The 23,998-nt window shown below is 46.2% G+C and overlaps 1 protein-coding gene across 4 annotated transcripts; it reads right to left on the bottom strand.

Annotated features, from left to right (window-relative positions):
* Positions 1 to 9,074: 9,074 nt before the first annotated feature.
* On the bottom strand, positions 9,075 to 21,190 carry Eef1akmt1 (EEF1A lysine methyltransferase 1). 4 transcript variants are annotated; one of them, XM_038310586.1, is made up of 5 exons: positions 21,129 to 21,190; positions 18,297 to 18,457; positions 14,988 to 15,070; positions 10,031 to 10,311; positions 9,075 to 9,372 (listed from the first exon to the last, which is right to left on the bottom strand). In XM_038310586.1, exons 2-5 carry the CDS (start codon positions 18,438 to 18,440, stop codon positions 9,236 to 9,238), a joined length of 645 nt encoding a protein of 214 aa, XP_038166514.1. In that variant the 5' UTR covers positions 18,441 to 18,457; positions 21,129 to 21,190; the 3' UTR covers positions 9,075 to 9,235. The 4 variants fall into 4 exon arrangements, with proteins under 4 accessions (XP_038166514.1, XP_038166515.1, XP_038166512.1 ...); XM_038310587.1 differs by lacking the exon at positions 21,129 to 21,190 and adding an exon at positions 20,805 to 20,941; XM_038310584.1 differs by lacking the exon at positions 21,129 to 21,190 and adding an exon at positions 20,797 to 20,916.
* Positions 21,191 to 23,998: the final 2,808 nt, after the last annotated feature.

Genomic DNA, 23,998 nt, shown 5'->3' with positions numbered 1-23,998 from the left:
CAAATCATAAGCATCCATTTTTCTCCAGTATGGTTCTTGAGCGTGTAATTGTGGTGCTCAGATGACCTTCTTGTAGCTGACCCTGTGCCCTGTCTCTGAGTTCAGCCTGTAGCCAAGGCTCGCCAAGGTGAAACGGATGCTCCCAATCTGCACCCCAAAGACCTCTCAGGTCCACAGAGAGGGATCTGAGGGGCCTCCGGGTTCCTGAAACCGAACTCTCTTGTGTTCCTGAGCATATGGATGGTCCCAACTTTCTAGCAATTTAATTCTCTGGTGTGATTCTTCCACTTTTGAAAACCATTGGTCTCGATTCACGGCAGGAGGTGGAACGTGACATCGTAGCCAGTTCTCAGGGAGCTCCAAGCACACGTGGGCTCAGTTTTATGGGCTTTTGCATCAAGCCTAGCCTGAGGAGGAAAAGGGAGGGTCTAGTCTCCAGAGTACTCCGGGCTTTAAACTGTGAGCTAACTCCTTACTCTCATTTAAGTGGAAAGTCTGCCCCTGAGCACGTTTGGAAAAGTTCAAGAAATCACTAAAACTGTGGAAGCTGAAGCATGTGTTGGCTGTGTGCCGTTCATTTCTTCCCAGATTTTGCTTAGGTGAACTTGTTCTGAGTGTTGGGAGGAAGCCCAGGCCCTGGGACATTCTAAGTAGGATCTCTACCAGTGACCACACTCTCTCCTGACTCACTTCCAGAAAAACATAGGCGTCAGGAGGTCCTTAGGTCACTGGGGATGTGCACAGGGGGACCTATTTCATGCACTTACCCCTACACCCGTTTTTGCCTGTCGAATGCTCCTTGGTGCCACCCTCTGGCAAACTTACCAAGGACCCCAAACAGTGAGTTCCCCTGACCTTCTGAAGTTGGAACCTGTTACAAGCTGGGGGACTTCAGCTCCAGGTTCTTTTTCGAATAATATCTATGAGGACTCTGTGCCCTTCTCCCCAGAGAGCGATGAGTGACCAGACCAAGCAAGAGAATTGTTTTTTATCATGATTCTTTACTAGCAATTTCAATATCCAATGTATCAATGGGGTTTACAATCTTAATAGGCATGGGAAATTGATAATGGGCAGCACACAGGCAATTCAATATCACAATTATTAATTCTACTAAACCGAATACATAAAACCAATTCATAACCTTAATCTACCTTATCCATTACTTATCTATAAAACACTTCTTAACCTTAATTTATCTATTAACATTTCCTAATCTTATTAATTATCCATAAGATATCTCTTAACATTTCACACACTAAACATATTATTAATACGTCTATGCTCTTCTCTTAACATCTCATACACACATGAAATAGCATCATACGACCTGGTATTCCCTGGCTTAGAAAGGACTTTTTGAATTTCTTCAGGCTGGGCTCTTGTCCGCACTGAGGGCTGGGTAGCGTAGGTCGACTCTTGACCCCATAGTCTGCGCTCGGGAGATAAGGTTCCGATGTCCCGTTCCAGGCTGGTATCGGGTACTGGATCAGTCCTTGACCACGTCGTCTATGGCCTATCTCAGAATGTAGGGCCTTTGGACTCGGCTTTTCCTGTGACCGAGTCTCGGGAGACAAGGCTTTTAGTTCACTATTCTCTAAGACGAAGCTTTGCTCTCGGGATGGCAAAGCGTTCTGTCTACTCAGAAGATGAAGCTTTGCTCTCAGGATGGCAAAGCGTTCTGTCTACTCAGAAGACGAAGCTTTGCTTTCGGGATGGCAAAGCATTCTGAAAGGCAGAATATCTTGTCTGTTCTCGGGAGACAGACCTTCAATGTCCACTCTCAGGAAATGAGGCTTTGTGTTCGGGATGCAAGGCATTAAATGTCTGTTTTCGGGAAATGAAGCTCTGTACTGGGGAGACAGAGCATTAAATGTTTAGGCAAAGCGTTTAATATTTCTGCTTTCCGGGAAGCAGGATTGGAGGATCTCTCTCTACGAGGCTTGGTGCCCAGGCCATTGTAAGAAGTGAGATGCCCATCCTGCTTCAGCCCTCTCTTTTAAGTTAGTTTGAAACTGCCTCTCGTTTGATCCTTCCGATAACCAGATGTTCTGGGTTATCAGTATCGACTGGCCACAGAAGGGTGGGAGTCCCTCTTGTGTGGCAAGATTACTTCGTTACCATGGTTGCTGGGTGCAGCCCCCCCCCCATCTGGCAAGGCCAGATGGAGGGGGTGGCAGCCTTCAAGTGGGCAAATGTTCTCTTAATATTTCACCTTAGTAATTTTCCACACCACACACAAGAAGAAATGCTTTTACATTACACCAAATTGCATTCATTCTTATTCTATAAATTTCCTGCTCTATCTACACTACAGATTCCCTTTTATTTATTCATTCAGAGGAATCTGTTTCCATGCTCATTACAGAACCTTCAGAACCGTGAGTCCAAGGGCACCTCTTCCCTAACAATTCTCTCAGGCACTGTGCTCTAGCAGAAGGAAGCTGACACAGTGTCTCCGAGTACGTGCTCAGTTCCTATCACCACGCTCCCGGGCAACAGCTGAAGAAGACAAGACACAATCTCTTTCTCAGACTAAGACAAGGGCTGCCCGAGGAGGATGGCGCTGCCGTGTGCCAGCTCCGTCTGGGCTGCTTTCCTCATCTGGGAAATGCTGCAGTGCCACGTTAGCCATAGTTAAAATGTCTCAGCAAAACCAGCTTGAAGCAGGAAGCTTATTTGTGCTCAGGGCATCAGCACCGAGGAGGCAGAGGCAGGTGGATCTCTGTGAGTTCGAGGCCAGCCTTGTTTACAGAGTGAGTTCCAGGACAGCCCAGGCTTTGCAAAGAAACCCTGACTTGAAAAATCAGAACCAACAACAACAACAACAACAAGTATATGTAGAGTTTATATTAGCCAAGGTTGGGGATTGCTGGGATGATACCGTTTCCTGACCACCAAGGCCAGCAGAGGGGGCACGAAAGCAGTCCAGTTCAACATGACTATCCGGTGCTGGTTCAAACATCCAGAGTCTGACCCTACATAGTTTATTTTAGGCATCATAATTAAGCATAGCACAATTTGGTGGATAGTTTTCTGGTGATAATTAACTCAGTCGCGTGTGCAACAAAGCACCAAATAAAGATCGGCCATGACTACATTGAAACTCTGTAGAGTACACGTGACAGGGTCTGTACACTCTCTGAGAAAAACAAGCTCACAGTAAGGGTCTGGGGGAGGATCCCATGTGGTCTCAGCCACACAGAAAGCGCAAAGGTCAACAGGCTATCAACCACATCTGCTCCCAGAGGTTTGAAGGAACAACCCTGTGTGTTTAACATTCCAGGTTCCCAGAGTTTATCTGTGAGCACAAGGACACCATGCCTTCTGCGTGCCTGATGATTTGTTTGTTTTCGTGGGTTTTTTGTTTGTTTGTTTTATTTAGACAGGGTTTCCTGTAGCCCAGGCTGGCCTAGAATTTACTAAGCTGAAGATGACCTTGAACTTCTGATCTTTTTAAAAAATATTTATTTATTATGTATACAATATTCTATATATGTGTGTATGCCTGCAGGCCAGAAGAGGGCACCATACCCCATGACAGATGGTTGTGAGCCACCATGTGGTTGCTGGGAATTGAACTCAGGACCTTTGGAAGAGCAGGCAATGCTCTTAACCTCTAAGCCTTCTCTCCAGCCCCTGAACTTCTGATCTTTCTGCCACTCAAATGCTGGGATTAGAGACCTCTGCCACCACACCCAAATCTTTGTTCATCTCCAGCTCCCTTTCGTTTTTTGAGACACCATCTCTCTCTAGCCCTAGCTAACCTGGAACTCACAGTGGAACCCAGGCCGCCTTAAACTTCCCATGGCCCCTCCAACTGCTGAGATTACAGATGTGAGCCCCAACACATGGCAGATCAGTGTATTTTTACTGTACGCCTGTTTTGTAAAAATGTAATCATTTGGAACAGCAATCAAAAACCATTCTGGGGGGCTGGAGAGATGGCTCAGAGGTTAAGAGCACTGCCTGCTCTTCCAAAGGTCCTGAGTTCAATTCCCAGCAACCACATGGTGGCTTACGACCATCTGTAAAGGGGTCTGGTGCTCTCTTCTGGCCTGCAGATATACACACAGACAGAATATTGTATACATAATAAATAAATAAATAAATATTTAAAAAAAAAAGAAAAAAAAAGAAACCATTCTGATGAGGTGTATGGTGCATGCCTGTAACACCAGCTCTTAGGAGTGTCAAGTATTTCAGGCCAATCTGGGCCACCTGTGGCTATTCTTGGTGGTCACCTTGACTATATCTGGAATTAACTGAACACCCAAGAAGCTAGTCAGGACTGTGAATTTTTAGTCAATTGGATCATTTGAGGTAGAAGACCCAGATCTTTTGTGGTTGGACAACCCCCCCTAACTCTGGGCCACACCTTCTGCTGGCAGCCTATATAAAGGTTATGTAAAGGTCACAGAGAGAAAAAGTTTTTTGCCTGCTTGCCCTTAGTCTCACTGGTCAGTTCGTCTGCCCTAAAGCTGGACCATCCCTTCACTAGTCTCAGAGCCTACTTCTTCAGGATTCACGCGGATGCCCAAGCGCAGCTGAAACATCCAGCCTTGAGCACTGAGCAGTGATTGCACTCTTGGACTGTCTGCCAGGAGACAGTTCTGTTCCCAGAGAGCCTGACTTATCAGACACGCCAGGGTGTCTAGTTGACACACTGTCTCCAAACAACAGTGCAACCAACCAACTGACTTTGGGCTAATACCAGCAATTGCACGTTCGGGAGTAAATTACACAAACTTTTAGTTTATTTTCTCATCAATGTGAAGGGAAAAACATAACACAATATTTTTTTCTTAAGATTTATTTAATATGTATCCACTGTTCTACCTGCATGTAGGCCTGTATGCCAGAAGAGGGCACCAGATCTCATTACAGATGGCTGTGAGCCACCATGTAGTTGCTGGGAATTGAACTCAGGGCCTCTGGAAGAGCAGCCAGAACCTCTGAACCATCTCTCTAGCCCCAATATGATGCTTCTTAGTAACTGGATCAAACTCTGATTTTAGAAGTGAAGGGGACAGACAAGGGGCTGGTTCATAAGTCCCAATGTATTTCAATTGCTCTTGCAGTGGGCTCCCCATCACTTCAAACACCCAGTCAGCATCCCACAAGGAACATTTAGACTCTCCCTCCTCGGGGATGGCTCTTTACAACCTCTGACTTCCTTTGAAGGGTGCATTCCTTGCCTCATCCACGTGACACTTAGTGTGGCTCATAATCAGAGGGTACAGTCCCTCACAGTCAGTAGAGTTCTCAGGCAGCAGGTCACATCTCCTGACAGGATGGGGAGAGCGCTATGTAGCTATCACTTTCATGGCTCACTCTTGGCGACTCACTGATGCTAGCTAGGATCCAGGATCCACAACCTCCCAAAGCAGCACCACCAGCTGGGGGCCAAGTGCTCAAACACACGAGCCTGTGGGGGACACTTCCCATTCAAGCCGCATATAAAGTGTGAGCAGCTTATTGCTCTGAGCAGCCATGCTGCTTGGTCTGTTTGCTGTTGTGATGTGGGCAGAGGGAAGGGACAGAGATGCCTCCTGGGCCAGCCTGCTCGCATTTAACCCAAGCCCCTCTACTTGGTTAGACAGGAACGCACCCAACGAGTGTTCCAAGAGCCGAGAAACCGCTGCAGGCCTTTATGAGGTTCAGAAATGGGTCACGTGTGAACACAGAGTTATCACCACTGAAGCAACAGGAACAGTCCCAAAGCCATCAAGTAGGTTGGCTGCTTCTTAAAGGAGCCTGTTACAGGGCTGGGGACAGCTCATCTGGTACAGCACTTGCCTTGCATGCATGGGGCCCTGGCTTCAATCTCCAAAGTGTGGGGAAAACCCCAAACCTTTGACATGGTTCTGTAGGCCTAATGGTTCTGACGAGCTAAGTTGTGTCTCGTCTCTTTCCTAGAATAGTTCCGGCCTACAGGACTTCTGCTTTCTACACTGTTGGCTGTCCACAGTTCCTAAGCTGACCATTTCACTTGTACACATACGTTGTCAATGTCTGTTTCTGGCCTAAGGAATTTGTGGCAAATTGATCCACACAGAAACAATAAGGTAGGGACTAGTGCTTAGAAAGTGCCACATGTGCCAGGTGTCTCACAAAAGCACTTAGAGAAATGCTGTCTGAGAGTGTGACAGCCGAGGTCTAAGGTAAGAAGGAATTCTCTCCTGGTCTCTGAGCATGGACTCCTATCCCTGGTCCCTGCCTCTGGATCGGCCAGGACAGGCTGGATTTTGCCTGTAGTAACAAGTCCATCTTTGCTGGTACTATCTTAGGGTCACTATTGCTGGGATGAAACATCATGACCAAAAGCAACTTGGCGAGGAAAGGGTTTATTGGCTTACATTTCCCGTTGTTCTTCATCACTGAAGGAAGTCAGGACAGGATCCCAAACAGGGCAGGAACCTGGAGGAAGGAGTTAATACAGAGGCCATGGAAGGGTGCTGCTTACTAACTTGCTCCCCACGGCTTGTTCAGCCTTTCTTTTTTTTTTAATATTTATTTATTATGTGTACAATATTCTGTTTGTGTGTATTTCTGCAAGCCAGAAGAGGGCACCAGACCCCATTACAGATGGTTGTGAGCCACCATGTGGTTGCTGGGAATTGAACTCAGGACCTTTGGAAGAGCAGGCAATGCTCTTAACCACTGAGCCATCTCTTCAGCCCTTCAGCCTGCTTTCTTATAGAACCCAGGCACCACTAGCCTAGGGTGGCGCCACCCACAATGGGCTGGGCCCTCCCCTATTGATTACTAATTAAGAAAATACCCTACAGATTTGCCTACAGCCTGATCTTATGGAGGCATTTCTCAATCAAGGCTCCTTCTGATGACTATACCTTGTCAGCACAGATGTCCAAACACCGGGATCATTTCTCCTCCCCTGCAGGTGCTGTCCAAGTCAAGGGCTAGCTACTAGAGTGACTTCCACTGGAGAATTCCTGCGTGGTGGTAGGGATAGAACGAGTGACATGGGTTGGCCAACTGACAGTCTTTTTTTTTTTTTTTTTTTTTTGGTTTTTCAAGACAGGGTTTCCCTGTAGTTTCTAGAGCCTGTCCTGGAACTAGCTCTTGTAGACCAGGCTGGCCTCGAACTCAGAGATCCGCCTGCCTCTGCCTCCCTAGTGCTGGGATTAAAGGCGTGCGCCACCACTGCCCGGCCCAACTGACAGTCTTTAGGTCAAAGCAAGTCATCGTTTCCCGGAGAGATAGATGGATGTAGTGTGGGGTTGCGGGCCGGCTTCCGGCCGCCCTGCTCCCGCATGCTTAGCTTTACACGCGAAATATCAACACACAAACTGTATTCATTTAAACACTGCCTGGCTCATTAGTTCCAGCCTCTTACTCACATCTTGACTAACCCATATCTAATTATCTGTGTAACACCATGAGCGGTGTCTTACCGGGAAATATTCAGCATGTCTGACCTGGCGGCTGGCTTCATCGCATCTCTCTCCCTGAGGAGAGGCATGGCAGTCTGTCTAACTTAGGAGAGGTGTAGCATCTGACTGAGCCATCTACCTCACTTCCTTCTTTCTGTTCTGTCTACTCCACCCACCTAAGGGCTGGCCAATCAAATGGGCCAGGCAGTTTCTGTATTAATTATCCAATGAAATCATCAGATAGATATAAGACACACCTACATCAGATGGATTTTTAAAAAAAAAATTTTTTTGACATGATTACCAAGTTACCAAGCCACCGGAGGAAACTTATGCACTTACTCTTGTTTCCTGCGAGGGGTGTGGTACAGAAACTGCCCACGTACCTGCTCCACCGGGGGAAAGGTTTCTCTTATGGGAAAGAGAGAGAAAATATGCAGAGGCCCCTGGACGATTTCAGAGCACAGGAAGGAAAGCAGACTGGGCCTGGAAGGAAAGCAGGAGAGCAGGAGAGAATCGTGGAGCTGGCAAGATGCCGAGAAAAAACAGCAAGAAAGCAGGCAGCATGGCCAGGGCTAGGGAGGAGGGAGAGCAGTGAGCCAGCACCGTGGGAGCAGGAGACAGTGCGAGAGCCGGGGTGGGCAGAGCCTATGGATGATGAGGACAAGTAGCCGGGGCAAAGACTCCTTTTGGGGACGGAAAGTTTCCAAGGAACGCTGGCCTTTATCTAGCCACCAGGTGAACTCATTTCTAGACAGGGAGGACCTGCAACCCCGCACCCTGCTGGAGCATGTTGGTAACCGTAGTGTGATGCACAGCCAGGAAAATGGCAATGCCTGTCCCTGGATGCCATTTGGAGTCAGCCAGACTCACGTGCACCATGCAGATCTGCGACACTGCCGCCACAGAAAAGGACAGCACATCCCTTTGTGGCCACACTCGGCCTTCTTGCCGTGTCCCAATTGATCCCTGTCATCGCTAAGCTCATCTCCATTCGCAAATATCACGACTGGAAACAGGCAATGTGGGTTTGGAGCTGGCTGTTCTACTCAGCACGATGCCCCTCAAGACCTCTCCAAATGCTACCTATCCATGGTTTGGAGAGAGTGACTCAGGCTGGCCCCAAACCAATGTCCCTCCTGCCTCAACCTCCCCAGTGCTGGGATTGCAGGCAGGTGCCACCTTCAACCTGACAGTTGTCCCTTGATTGCTGTGTGACTTCCGGGTTATAAATGGATGTAAATAGCCTTTAAGGATCCAGCATCCCCCTCCCCCCAGCTCTGCTGCTTGGTTATGGAGTCTGGCTTGGACCGCCATCCCCTTTCACGGTCTGGAGTGAGGTGCTGGGCTGAGCTATATGATGGGAGGACAGAGGTGCTGAGTTCATCAGGGCGCTCAGAGCTGAGGGAGGCTGACCCCCGGAGGAGCTGGAGCACCGGCTGCCAGGATCATTAACTTGTTCCACGGAGGCAGGCCAGGTCTCCGGGTAGCTGCCAGAGCGCTCCCAGCCCATTGGGCAGGCAAAGCTGCCCATTTTATGGAAAGTTCTAGCAGAGGCCAGGTCCTGTGCCGTTCAGGAGGCCTGTTCTATTTTCACAGATGCTGAACATTAGACAGCTTTTAACATCCCCCCACCCTAAGTCTACAGACCTGGTTTGTATAAGAATCTCAACCTCATTAGAAAAACAGCAACGAGAAGTTTTATTTTGAAAATTAAGCCAGGAGAGTCCCAGTCCAGAGCAGCATGAGGGGAAGGTCACGCTTCAACAGAAAGAGAATATATTGGGAAATGGACGTGTTCCTTGGAGTCCTTTATTGTCACATGTTGCCATGTGAATTTAGGTTTCATAGTCCAGACCAGAATCATAGTTTGCGTAACAGCGGAACTCATTGGCCAAATTTCGGGAATGTTTTGGAATAAACTTGCACATTTTAACATCTAGGAGTTGAGCTGCCTGCTCTTCCATGATGGCTCCTGCAAAGAAGAAACCCAGTGAGCTAAGAGTCAAATGCACTACAGCTGGATTCCAGATGGAGACCACCCCACTGCGCATGCAGGCGGAGGACAATCCCACTGCACACAGGATACAGTATTTTATTTATTTTATGTGCATTCGTGTTTTGCTTGTATGTCTTTGTGAGGGTGTCAGAAGCCCTGGAACTGGAGTTACAGAAGGCTGTGAGCTGCCATGTGGGTGCTAGGAATTGAACCCGGGTGCCTGACAGAGCAGCCAGTGCTCTTAACTGCTGAGCCATCTCCCCAGTCCCAGGATAAAGTCTTTATATTCCCTTTTACTTCTAACATGTTTGCAAAGCGCCTACTTTTTTCACTTCTCTTTACTGTGTGCATGTATGTGTTGGGTGGTGCAGAGATGTCCCATGTGTGCAGTGCCTGTCTGTGTCCATGGTGGTGGCTACTAAAAAGAATAGCTAACATGTGTCCCATGTACAAGTCGGACCATGTTAAACACATCACGTGTGTTACCTCACTCAATTCACAACAGCACCCTGGGGCAAAGGAGGCCATTTAACTTGGTTGCGGTCATGTAGTTAAGTGGCAGACTGGGGATTCAGTTCTGAGATCTCTGCCAACCTTTAAAGGGGCTCTTACAGGATGTGATGGTAGCACCCACCTGTGCACAGTAGAACCTTGCCCCGAGTCAGGTACCGGATTGTTTCAGATGTCTTTCTGAGACATTCCTCAGACAGGTAAGGAGGGTCCGCAACCACGATGTCAAAACTGTGCTCGGCAATTCTTCCGGGTAAGTCCAGTGGATTGTTGTAATCATAGAAGACAAATTCTTCCCCATATATGGCAAATCTTTTGTCGTACTCAAAGATGTAGACAGAGATGCCCTCCCCATGCAGCTCCCGGAGCTTCTGATACACACTGGGTGCACTCACACATGCGATTCTGGAAGCAAGTGCATAAGCCGAGATCATGAACGGTGCAAAGAACTACTTTTCTGAAGTCTCTGTGCTCAGATTTCACTTTGTTTTTTATGATTCTAGAAAAAAAGTACTTGATTTGGTTCCACTTAAAACTTGGACGTCACACGTAAGGCGCCAGTGTGCCTCTGATGCTTTAAGTCACGTGTGAGGCTTCCTTAGGACCACACTGCCTGGTCTGCAGACCGTTTGTCGGTCCACACAATTACTAGTGCATCGAGTACAACGGTTATTTTTCATATTAGATGAAATTACACCAATGATCTCAAGTTTTCTTTTAAATCTATGTATTTGTAAACAGCATTTATACAGATGCTCAAAGTTCACTTTTCTTGGTGAGATCAACAAATACGGTGGGGCTGGAGAGATGGCTCAGCACTGGCTGCTCTTCCGGGGTCCTGAGTTCAATTCCCAGCAACCACATGGTGGCTCACAACCATTTGTAATGAGATCTGTGTGGTGTGCAAGCATACAGGCAGGTAGAACACTGTATACATAATAAATAAAATGTATTTTAAAAAATACATCAGGCACAAAATGGAAAGACTAGAAACCCAGCCTACCACTGACAGCGCTCACTTGTGCCCCAGTCCCTTAGGTGTAAAGCGCTCTGAGAACCGAGTGGAGGGTTCACGGCACAGCAGCTCCAGAGCGCAGGACTCTAAAGACGCCTTTCTTGCTAACACAGAAAGCAGGATCTTCTTGAACAAGGGAAGCTAAGAAGTCAACAGTGTAAGGAATGTTAACAACACTTAAAACTGTATAGCCTTCGCTTCTGAGAACCTGGTGTTTAAAATGTCTAACTCCAGCCGGACTTGGTGGATGTGAGTCTCCTTGTTCCTGATGGGCTGAAAAGAGAAAAGAAAACCTGATGCTGGGTGTGTGTGTGTGTGTGGGTTGGGGCAGAGACACCCGAGAGGCTGGGGTGGCAAAAATAATGAAATCACGTCACACCGAATTCCCCAAGAACTAGAAAAAAACTAACAACCTCCCCCCCCCCAAAACTAAAAGAAAATGTAGAATATAAAAGTAACTGCTCCCCAGCTGGGAAGTTGTGGCACACACCTTTAATCCCAGCAGTTGGGAGGCAGAGGCAGGTGGATGGATCTCTTTGAGTTCAAGGCCAGCCTGGTCTACAGAATGTTACACAGTCCTGTCTTGAAAAAAACAAAACAAAACAAAAAAAGTAGCTGCTCCCAGTGATGTAAACACCAGAGAGCAGGAGAGGAGAAGGAGGAGGGGGAGTAGGGGGCACAGGTGCTGTGCTCACTGCACACGGCCTTTGCCGCAGCACGGCTCCCACAAACACCAAACTCACCTTCCAGAGGAAAATAAAGACAAGAAAGAAAAGAAAGAAAGAAAGAAAGAAAGAAAGAAAGAAAGAAAGAAAGAAAGAAAGAAAGAAAGAAAGAAAGAAAGAAAGATTGCTTCCAATTAATATTTAATGGTAAAAATTACTGATTAGTAGGAAAATCCAACATAACAAACAAAATATTATCACCAAATGTTATAGCTTAAACCTCAAATTTTTGTTTGTTTGCTTTTTGTTTTTTCAGGACAGGATTTCTCTGTGCAGTCCTGGCCATCCTGGTACTCGCTCTGTAGACCAGGCTGGCCTCTAACTCAGAGATCTGTCCAAGTGGTGGGACTAAAGGCGTCCAGCTGAGATTCGTATGTTTAGAACCTTGGTCTCGGGTTATTAAGAAGAGCCTGTCAGAGAAGCTGGGAACATGCTTGGCTTCCTAGCTACCTTGCCATCTGTGCTGCTTCCCAGAGGCCAGCTCACCACGACCAAACCTCCAAATGAGCCATTATTCCAAGTGTTTATCAGCAGCTGAAAGCCAACAAGCTAAGAAAAAACAAATAAACAGCAACATAAAATCCCAAGACAGAAAACAAGACTTGCAGCTGAGGAAGACACATGGGACACACTTATTCACACGATTCACATGTATCCCCCCATTGGACACACTCATTCACATGTATCCCCCCATCGGACACACTCATTCACATGGATCCCCCATCGGACACACTCATTCACATGGATCCCCCATAGGACACACTCATTCACATGGATCCCCCCAATTGGACACACACATTCACATGGATCCCCCATCGGACACACACATTGACATGTACCCCCCCCATAGGACACACTCATTCACATGTACCCCCCATAGGACACACTCATTCACATGTACCCCCCATAGGACACACTCATTCACATGTATCCCCCATAGGACACACTCATTCACATGTATCCCCCCATAGGACACACTCATTCACACGTATCCCATCGGACACACTCAGTCACATGCATCCCCCATCAAAGTCCACTAGGCAAACAAGGAAGTCTTCGTTTTGCTTTGATGCTAGGAATACCTTTCTGAGAAAGGGAACAGGCAGGGAGTGAAGTAAGTACACTAGGGAGCCCAAGAGTCAACAAGTGGGTGGCTGGCTCAGCTGGCCCAAGCAGCTAGACCTGGCGTTAGCAGCCAGGAGAGCTGAGCAGTCCCTGGCTTACATCACAGCATCCCCACGGGCTCGGGGTACCGCAGACCAGGAAACTCAAGACAGGAGAGTGAAGGTGGGGCTAAAAACAGAAGTTGTAGAAAGATCTATTTAAGAGACAGTTTGTTCCCAGGATTCTCCTTCCTATCTCCATGTGCTGAGGTAACTGGAGAAAACTGGAGTTATGTTCTGTGGCCTGGGAGACATTAGGGAGGGCAGTGGCTGACACAGAAGACAGAGGGTACCCTGTGGGAATCAGAGCGGGCTGGGGATGGAGCTAGTGGAAGAGCAAGACCCTGGGTTCCAATCCCAGCACCATGGGTAGCAGGCACAAGATAAGAAGTTAGAAGGGTCACAGTAAACCAACTGGATGCTGAGACTCCCTGTAGGCACCGAAGGCTGTGTCATCTCCAGGCAGGAGGGAGATTAAGCATCTTCAGCCAACACAATGGAAAAGTCCCAGAGGCTTCCTGGGAAACAGCTCATCCTGATCCTCACCACAGAGACCACAGCAAAAAGAGGGATGGAGGTGCAGTTCACCAGTGAACCCTGAAATTACTCCCTAGCACATACCAAACAGAATAAATAGATGAAGTCCACCCTTAGATATGAAGGAAAAGGCAGGAGCAAGGAGAACATTTAATGTCTGATAGATACCTAATATCAAATACAAGGGACAAATCACCTCGGCATCAGCGCGATGTGCAGGAAGAAGACATTACTCATGTGCTTTAGGCTGAGTACTCAGTGGGGTGTCGTTTTGAGGGGTGGATACTTTACTAGGCTGGTGTAGCCAGAGAAAGCAGGACACTGGGATGAGCCTTTGAAGGGACCCATCCTCTCTGCCTGCTTTGCTGTACCAGAGCTCAGTGCACTGAGCATGAAGCTCGCACACCATGAACTGGTATGTCTGAAACCATAATCCAAAATAAATCCTAAGCCACTTCTCTCAAGCATTCATCAGAGAACTAAATACAAGGTACAAATTGAAGATTCGTCCAAAAAATCTGAGTAGAGACAACTGGTTTAAGGGAAAAGGGGTGGAAGGACCAGGTCCCATCCACAAATAACGGAAGTTCCAGGAAAGGAAACAAAGACACACAGCAGTAGTAATGGCAAAAGTGAAGAAATAATTTAAGATGACCTCCCAAATCAAAATGAGCTTCGAGACAGAGAAACCTCCCCAGGGCCCAGTGTGACAGAGGAAGCTACACAGCAGGACAGTAAGAACCAGGCTTTGAGAGAGGACCCCAAACATGCAGTGGGAAGGCTGGAGAAAGCAGATTTTCTACAAATGGTCAATGATGCTAGATTTCTTTCTTTTTTTTTTTTTCATTTTTCTTTTTGAATGTTGGGTTTCTTAACAGTGATAATGGAGCAACATTTTCAAAAGCCAGAATTAGACACTCAGCAAAATGTTCAGAGAAAGAGGAAATCACAACAGTTTTCTGTGGAAGTCGCGGGGTAAACTCAGGACTGGAGCGCAGGACACAAGCGGCACGCTGGCCAGGGGAGCCCTCAGAGGAGCTGGAGCAAAGCTAGAGGGTGGCCCCGGGGAAATGATGTTTTCCTAAGAAGCTGAGATACAGCTCGCTATAGAATGCTTGCCCTGCATGTACAACACCCTGCACTGATCTCTAGGGCTGCAAAAGAGAGAGACAAAGTAGAACTGAGAAATGTAACTGGGAAGCTGGTGTGGCGGCTCACCTGTGAAATCTCAGCACTTAAGGGGTCGGAGGCAGAAGGATCAGGAGTTCAAGACCAGTCGCAACACATAAATAGTTTGAGGCTGGCCTGGGCTATATGAGGCCCTGTCTCAGAGAGAGAGGGGTTAGGGGAGTGAGAGAGGCTACAGTGAACAGATCCCCCCATGTTCTCAGGACTTAGTTCTGGAAGCAGTTCTAGTGAGCCATGAGCTGCAAACCATGTGACAGTATTTACAAATTATAATTCAGACTCAAATTATAAATATAAATTATAAATTACAAATTATAAATCACCTCATTTAGGAAGGAAATTCAAAATATTTATACATTCATCTGTGCTTTCTAAGTGTCATGCTTGTGTTTCCATGAGTCCCTCAACCTAATTTAAACAAACAAAAAAAAAGAAACAAAATTTGAAGCTCACCTGCCACCTTCTCCAGCAGCAGCGATGGCTTCCTGTGCAAGTCGCAAAGCAGTGTCCTGACTGTACCAAAACTGGCTCAGCTGCTGTAACAGGGACAGGACAACCGTCTCAGGACCCACACCCACTTCTTTCCACTTCTCCCTCCTAAGCCAGTATTCACTATTTACCTTGTCACCGGTCACTTTTCTCCTAAGTTATTTAAAATCGGTACCATCCCCCAGTGTATCAACAGAATCTACACTGAGTACCCGGGCTGCTAATGTCACAGTGCTAACGCCAACAACCAGCCAAGGCTCTCTGGATGGCACAACTTACCCCACCTGAACCGGATTAGACTTCAGAGTCAGCCACCACCAAAGAGAACCCAGGCCAGAGGACAGGGCATACAGAGGACCCATACAGAGGACCCTGTGGCAGTCAGTTCCCACCCCCTTGGCCTCGCCTCTTCCATGTCTCCCAGGTTACCTGCTTCGTCCCTCACAGCTGGGTTTGCCTTTAGTTTGGATGTTTTGTTTCATACTGATGGGTGACTTTCCTTACATTTCTGGTGGTTCCTGCTTATATATTCATATTCATAAGTGAGGGATGATGTCAATGTGAAGACAGCAGTTTGGTTTGCCTCTGTGGTCAGCCCGTTTCTCCACCTCTCTCCCCTGGGAAGTCCTTGCTGTCCTGTATACAGAGTCTCTGCTTGAAAACTCCATTTTAAAGAAGGGGCTTCATCTTTAACCATATAACGAGTGGGGCTGATCTTAGCTCCAGATGGGATGCAATAGCGGAATTTGAACAGATACCCTGAAAATAGCCAATTAAGGAGCTAGGGAGCAGGGCCATAAAGTTTAACAAGGTCCAGATGTTCCTAGGAGGCATCCTGTCCTTGAAGATACCTTGTCAGTAATTTATGGCTTTTTGTTAGGTTTTCGTGCCCAAAAACTGACCTATGGGTTCAGAAACCACCTTACCCTCTGACCTCCTTACCCAATCCCAAGACGACAGGATGGGAATGCCCCTGGTTTTTTCCTTTTAAGCCTCCCTTCCCCGGATCGCTGTGTTCCCCTCACCCGCTGCATTGGCAATCTGAGGTGTAGTCCAAACTCGAGTTTGAATATTAAAAACCCTCTTGTGCTTTACATGGGAATCTGATACCGAGAGCTTCTTCTAATCAAGTTATTGACAGGGGCAATAAAGTCCTGATCCTGAGGTCTAGGGTGACCTCTCTTCCAGAGGAAGGGCTAGCATAGTCTTTCGTGTGTATCCCCAGTGCTGGGATCATAAGCATGTATCACTCTGGCAGCTGATTGCCTGGGCGCTCAAGTTGAACACAGGTCCTCAGGCCTGCACGGTAAGTACTTCACTAGAACCATTTCCCCAACCTCCTCCTGGATCTTCTTTACTACCCACATGCAGAATTTTCTTGCTCTTCTTGTCTCTCTGTGTGCATGTGTGTATTGCTAGGTATGGAACACAGAAATACATACATGGAATACATGCTAGGTAGCAGTCTACCAATGAGCTATATTCCCAGTCCTTGGTTACTTGTTTTTTTTTTTTTTTTTATTTTAGAAATGGAGGTCTCACAGTATAACCCAGGCCAGACTTGATCTAATGATCCTCCTGCCTCAGCCTCCTGAGTGCTGAGAATAAAAAAATTCTCTGCCCTTAAAGGAAACTGCCCAAATTAAATAAGTAATAAGTAACAATATTAAGTTGTAAGTAATACCAATAAGCAATAACAATGATAATGTATTTGTTCATAATTTGCACAATAGCTATTACTTTTAGAGTCAGAAAAAAGTACACAAATATAATATTCTGAACATTAAGGAGAAAAAGACAGACCACCTAAAGGCTAATAGTTCAAATTCATGCTCCCCATCCACAGAAGAGCAAGCTGAAAGGGGAAAATACAGAGAGAAGTCGGGTGTGGTGCAGCTGGAAGCCTAGCACTTGGAGGTAGAGGCAGAAGAGCAGGAGTTCAAAGCCAACCTTGAATAAAACAAATAAAAATACACAAAGAGCCAGGTGGTGTTGGAACACTTTTAATCCTAGCACTCGGGAGGCAGAGGCAAGTAGACCTGTGAGTTTGAGGCCAGCCTGGTCTACAGAGCAAGTTCTAAGACAGTCAGGGCTACATAATAGAAAGCCCATTTTGAAAAACAAAAAATAAATAAATAAATAATTAAATAAAACAAAAACAACAACAACCACAACAAAACCCACAAGGGGCTGGAGAGATGGCTCAGCAGTTAAGAGCATTGCCTGCTCTTCCAAAGGTCCTGAGTTCAATTCCCAGCAACCACATGGTGGCTCACAACCATCTGTAATGAGGTCTGGTGCCCTCTTCTGGCCTGCAGGCATACAGACAAACAGAATACTGTATACATAATAAATAAATATTTAAAAAAAGACATAAGGAAGGAAAATGATGAGAAAGAGGTGTATGCTTAAGTAGAGCACCTGGAGGACAGGAAGGAACATTACTGTACCATAGTTTTAAGTGGGGGTGGGGGATGGTCAGAAAACTTTACATACCTTAAAGATCTTAAAAATGCAAAAAACTGGAAACCAAAGCAAAACCTTTCTGCACTAACGAAGCGACAGGGAAAGACAGCTGTTACTCTGAAGTCAACAGAGACCAATGAGAGGCCTTCAACACACTTATGCTAGAGGCTTCTCTCAGCAGCTTTAGTGTCTAATTCCTACTTCATTTCTACATTATTTTTTTTGAGACAGGGGCTTGCTATGTATCCCAGGCTGTCCGTAAACTCACTATGTAGCCTAGGTTGACCTGAAGCTGCCTGCTCTTCCTGCCTCTGCCTCCTGGGTGCTAGGATACAGGATGCACCAGTGCCCTGGTATACCTACTTTTTATATGGCTACAAAACACAGAATGTATAGAGCTAGAAAATAGCCTTAACTAGTCTCTCATCAGTTTCCATTATTAGTTAGGTTCAGCTACCCCTTTTATTGGAATGATGTATTTTTCTTTCCATCAGAACTGTTGGGTTCTATGAAATCCAATAGGCTGTGTGCCTCTACCCAAGGACAAAGCACAAGTCACGCACAACATGACAACACTATCTCACTACCTGCAAAACCCCTCCTCTGATCACCAGTGCTGCCAATCAGAGCCAGGCAAACCTGCACATAGTGTCCTGGGATGTCCGCAGTCCGTTTCCTAACCTGGCTCCCTATGGAGCTCTCAGCTTCTGAATGGCAGGTGGTGGTGGCGGGAAAGGCAGATAAAACAATGACGAGCCAACGGGCAGAGCCACACCGCTATCTCCCGACAGGGACGCATTCACTTACCCAGTTCTCCTCTATTACCCCGACATTATATTTATCACCCCCTCCTGGGTTTGTGGACTGCTTCTGCTCAGCGTAAAATTCCTGGAGAGCTGCTAAGGCATGGGAAGAAAGCTGGGGTGTATCGTCGTCTTCCGAATCGCTCATTTCCAACTGTCTGCGACCTGCAGAGAAAGAACGTATGTTGTACGGAAAGAAGTTTCCTTGCCCACCAAGTAACAATGAGAACAATTAAACTCAAAACAACAACTCAAACAGAAGTGAATCTCTTCCCCATCCAGACAGGGTTTCTTTTTCTTTTTTTTTAAGTTTTTTTTAAAGATTTATTTATTTATTGTATGTACAGTATTCCTCCTATATGCATGCCTGCAGGCCAGAAGAGGGCACCAGATCTCATTACAGATGGTTGTGAGCCACCATGTGGTTGCTGGGAATTGAACTCAGAACCTTTAGATGAGCAGGAGGTGCTCTTGATCACTGAGCCATCTCTCCAGCCCCCAGGGTTTCTTTATGTAGCCCTGGCTGTCCTGGAGCTAGCTCTGTAGACCAGGCTGGCCTCGAGCTCAGAGATCCTCTTGCCTCTGCCTCCCAAATGCTGGATTAAAGATGTGTGCCACCACACCCAGCAAACCCAGTAAACATAGCCTAGATGTTCTTTAACTTCTTAAACTGAAGGTTATATATACCCTCCTACATGAGGATCCAAAACTAAACATGTATGGGGTGATGGCATCAGTAAGAGGTTACTAAACAGGCACAAGCAGAAGCTAACTGATAATGCTCTGTGGTCTGAGCGGCACTCATCCCACAGTTGAGGCACGGCAGCAAACACACATGGCCTCCTCCACCACGTTAGGAAAGAGCAGGTCACACAGCAATAGAGACTCTCCTTAAACTCACGAGCCTTTCTAATAAACTTTTTGTCATCCCTCATACACAGGCATATAAATTAATCAAGTCAAACATTCACTGATAGTGAGCATAAATTTCATTTGTTTCTTAATGTGTCTGGGCATTTATCTGTCTAAGGCAGTGGTGGAAGACAGAAGTTTCTGTCATAACTAACTTTTTTTTTTTACCACCACCCCCTCCCCAGTATTTTTTTTGTTTGTTTGTTTTGTTTTTTGTTTTTGAAGACAGGGTTTCTCTAATAGTCCTCGCTGTCCTGGAAATCCTCCTGCCTCTGCCTCCTAAGTGCTGGGATTAAAGGCCTGTGCCGACACCACCAGCTGGGACTCTGGTATAAAAACTTTGTTTCTATGCATCAAATCTACCTATCAAAAAAACTACCAATGCTGTATGTTTCCACCGAGCATTATAGTACCTTCTGCAAGGAATTTAGGTCAAGACAGTGTAACCCAGCAGAAAGAGAGTTAACCAAGGACTCAACACAGAGTCACTGGTAAACAGCAGGGGGAAGTGTATCTATCTATCCTAGTCTGTGAATGGAAGAAAATGGCTGGTCTGGGTGCTCAAATATGCACCCAGGATAACTGAGGTTTTTTTTTTTTTTTTTTCAACTCAGTTGTTTGTTTCTGAGTATGAACTCTGTAGATAAAAGTCATCTTGCAATGTCAAAAGGTTGAATGTGCCTGGTAGATATTCTCTAAGTAATTTTCATTTTAAACAAAACAACAACAAAAAAAACTATGTGGGCCTAGAGAGATGGCTTGAGTTTAAGAGTACTGGCTGTTCTACCAAAGGGCAGAGGTTCGAGTTCCAGCATCTGCATGGCAGCTCACAACCTCCTGATGATCCCATGCTTGCTTCTGACTCCAGCACATATGTGATTTACATACTCATGGAGCTTATACACATATACACATAAACAATTCTTAAGAAGAAACTTAAAAGGTAAAAATTTCTACGTGTGAGGGATTTGTGCATGTGAATGTAGGTGCTTGTGGAGGCCACTGGTCCTCTAGAGCTAGAATCACAGATGGTTTTTACCTTATAATTCTACGTGTGTGTGTGTGTGTGTGTGTGTGTGTGTGTGTGTGTGTGTTTTGAGACAGGGTCTCTCTATATAGGCCTGGCTATCCTAGAACTCGCTTTGTAGACAAGGCTGGTCCTCAACTCGGATCTGCCTGCGTCTAGGATTAAAAGTCCGTGCCACCACCTATAAAAATCTTGTGCTTTGACTTTCAGACAAGACTTGCCTGAGACAAGTCCTTCTAAATAGCATTTAACCTGCTAAGTATTTTTTAAAAGAAAGATTATTAGGTGTGGCGACAGCAGGAAGAAGCTAGATGGATCAAAGTATGCCACAGCAGCCCGGGCTACACTGTGAGACCGTCTCAAACATAAACCGCCCCGCAACCTGAGACACAACTTCTACCGAGGACGCAGGCCCTACACACACAGCCTGGTAAGTTAGGGTACCGCACAGTAAGTTAGGGTACCGCACAGGCAGCCAAGGCCTGGGTCCAGCACGTGCCTCCCAACCCCCCCCCCCCCCCCCCCCCCCGCATTCTTCCGGCTTCCGGTCTGAGCACCAGTCGACCTGACCACCTGCGGAATGTTAGGGTCAGTTTCCGGGACAAGGTGCCCAAGTCCATGGACCCTGCAGAGCCGAGACCACAGTAGGAAAGTCTCAAAGTGTCAGCGTGGACAGCAAGTCCCGTTCTGTGGGCAGCAAGCCCCGCCCAGTGGCAGAAAGGCCCCGCCCCATGGCTCGCAAGCCCCGCCCCCTAGCAGCGAGTCCGCCCCGTGGACCGTAAGTCCCACCGCCGTCACCACTGGCCGCACGCGGCCGCCACGGAGCCCACCCGAAACTGCCCAAACCCGCCTAAAGCCTTTAGTCCTCTGCCGCCCGGCTCCCCGTCCGCCACTCACCACGGACTCATGCACAGTTGCTCCGACGCGCAGACGCCGTGTGTGTGTGGGGAGGGGGGGTGGGGGTGGGAAACGGCCGCGTTGGCGCAGGCGCAATCCGGTCGGAGGCGGCCGTGCAGGTCTAGTCCCGCCCAATCAGGAAAGTTCGGCACTTGGTTTGTTTGTCAGGTCGGCTAACAGTTGAAACACTGACTTAAACAGTATCATAATATTAATGGAATTCAGAAAGTCTTCCAAACACATTAGTCTTTCAGAGATTTCCGTGTTGGGTGCACAGATAGTATACGAACACATATTTTACCAACTATATTACCTAACTTGGTAGCTGGTACGCAATAGACCTTAATTAAAACTAAGGCTCCTTCCCTTTTCCTTCGACAGCTATCAAATCACATGTAATTTGTTTTTCTTTCCCAAGGGTAAGCGAACTACATTATGTTCCTCTTTCCTCCCTTTGTGTACCGATATTATCATTTACTTGAGCATCACTGTCGCATGTAGGAATCGCTCGGCTGCCGATGCCACCCAGTAAGCAGTTTGATAACGGGTTGGGTCACAGTTTCTATATGCACAATTTCATCTGTGGAAACCCATACTTCACCTTGACTTTGATTGCTCTGAAAATATGACTGGTCTCATAAAGCAAGTAATTCAAACCAAGTGCAACTTACTAAACTGGTAAGAAATGAAAAACTATTAAATTGAAAATAAGGACAGAAACCACCCACTTTTAAGACTTTTATTTCCAAAAGTTGCTGGCCACTCGTGTGATACATAAAGGTTAATATTTTCCAGGCGAACTCGTGTATTGTAACTTAGATGTTTTTAATAAATCATACAAAGTAATATCAAAAACAAACATCCTTATTGAAGTAAAGGTGAACTTGTTCAGTCAAATTACAACATGAAAGATGCGATTCCAAATCAATTTCAATTCGGGAATTATTTCTCTTACACTCAGCATACCTTGAAAGATAGAAATAGCTGCTCCTGTCATTAATCCCAGGGCTCAGAGGAGGCAGGCGAATCTCGGGGGTTTGAGGTCTGGGCTACACAACAAGTTCTTAGAGAACAGGGCTACATGTTAAGAGCCTGTCTCAAAAAAAAAAAAAATGTTTTCTCTGTGTAGCTCTGGGTGTCCTAGAATTCCTGTAGAACAGGTTGGCCTTGAATTCCCAGAAATCCATCCTCCTGTCTCTGCCTCCCAGGTGCTGGAATTAAATGCATGTGCCACCACTGACCTTATGAGTTTTATTATTATTATTATTATTATTATTATTATTGGGGGTGAGTGATCCTCCAACTTTGGCCTTTTAAGTAGAAAGGACTCACAATTACACAATGTTTGGTCCTTTAAAAAATATAATGTATTGCTGGGTGTGCTGGCACACGCCTTTAATCCCAGCACTTGGGAGGTAGAGACAGGTAGATATCTGGGAATTTTAGGCCAACCTGGTCTATAACTCGAGTTATTGATAACTAGAGCTGTTACACAGAGAAACCCTGTCTCAAAAAAACAAAAATAAATATAGACAGATAATTTAAGATCAGATAATTAAGATTTTAACTTCATATAAATTGAAAATAATTAAAATTATTTATCAAGTCAGGTAACATTTCTTTGTTAATAGACTAGGTCATAAATTAGTGTTGGCAGGAAACTCAAGTCTGGGAATCACTTGTTGGATTTTCACCCAGTAATAGCAGTAGCAGGTGCAATAGAAATGCTTGCTTTCAACAAAACTTTAAACAATTCAGAGGTAGCCAATGATAGCATCTTGAGGTAGGGCATTTAAGAGTTGATGAAACCTAAAGACACATCCCTCATTGATGACATTATGTCCCTTCTAAATGGATTGGACAGTGTTGTTCTCTCTTCAACTTCAGTTATGTGAACAAACAAGAAAGCCCTCACCAGACCCATGCCTTCATCTTGGACATCCTGGCCACCAGGACCACGAGAAACCCTGTTATTCTTTAAACTAGTCAACTCCAGCATCTTCTTCTATACGACAAGCGGGCTAAGACAGCTGGCTGGAAACAAGGTCATTTTGAAACATTAGACACAAGAGTGGTATGGTTAACGTTTTAACCAACCTGCACACGGTATTTAACAACTGTTAAAGGTTAAGGCTTCGTTAGGATACATTTACCAAGTAAACGAATGTAGCCTTAGTAGTAATAAAATGGAACTTAATGAGCATCTTGTACTCTTTTATCTGTCAATCTTTAAAGTTTCGCTTTGGAAGGTGTGATAGTTAAAATGTAATTGGCCCTACTAGGAAGTATGGCTTTGCTGGAGTAGATATGGCCTTGCTGGAAAGTGTGTCTCTGTGGGGGTGGGCTTTACCCAGTGTCAGTCGATTTGCTGTTCCCTGCTCGCTCTTTCAACGCATCTGCCTGCACATGGCCAAGCTTCCCATCACGACAACTAAGCAATCCACCACGATTGAGTGTTCCCTTCTAAGAGGTGCCACCATCATGATGTCTTTTCACGGCAATGGAAACCCTGACACAGCAGGCTAGAGAAACGGCATAATGGGAATTGCTCTTGTAGAGGACAAATTCAGTTCTCAGCACCCGTGCCTGTAACTCCAGCTCCAGGGGATTTCATGTCCTTTTCTGTCTTCAAGACACCAGGCACAAACATGGTGCACTTACACATTCATGCAAGCATTCACACATAGACATTTTTAAAAAGTACCCTTAAGAAACTTACCACTATGATTACATAATACCTCATCCCTACTTAGTTCCACTGTTTATTTTTGTGTGTGGATGTTTTGTTCCCATGTATGGCTGTGCATGATAGGCATTCAATGCCCAGGAAGGCCAGATGATGTTGGATTCCCTGGAACTGGATTTATGGA

Source organism: Arvicola amphibius, chromosome 13 (assembly GCF_903992535.2).
Source record: "Arvicola amphibius chromosome 13, mArvAmp1.2, whole genome shotgun sequence".
NCBI classification, from domain to species: Eukaryota; Metazoa; Chordata; class Mammalia; order Rodentia; family Cricetidae; genus Arvicola; species Arvicola amphibius.
Note: the sequence above shows the minus strand (reverse complement) of the source record. Positions and strands in the feature narration are given on the sequence as shown.

Coding starts and splice junctions, on each gene's coding strand:
- Eef1akmt1 (XM_038310584.1), bottom strand. CDS start 20,851: ATGGACTTGGGCACCTTGTCCCGGAAACTGACCCTAACATTCCGCAGG. Junction 18,458..20,796: donor AACATTCCGCAGGTGGTCAG/GTCGACTGGTGC, acceptor CTTTCTCTGCAG/GTCGCAGACAGTTGGAAATG. Junction 9,373..10,030: donor CAAGGTTCTACTGTGCACAG/GTGGGTGCTACC, acceptor TCTTCTTTGCAG/GAGCCATCATGGAAGAGCAG.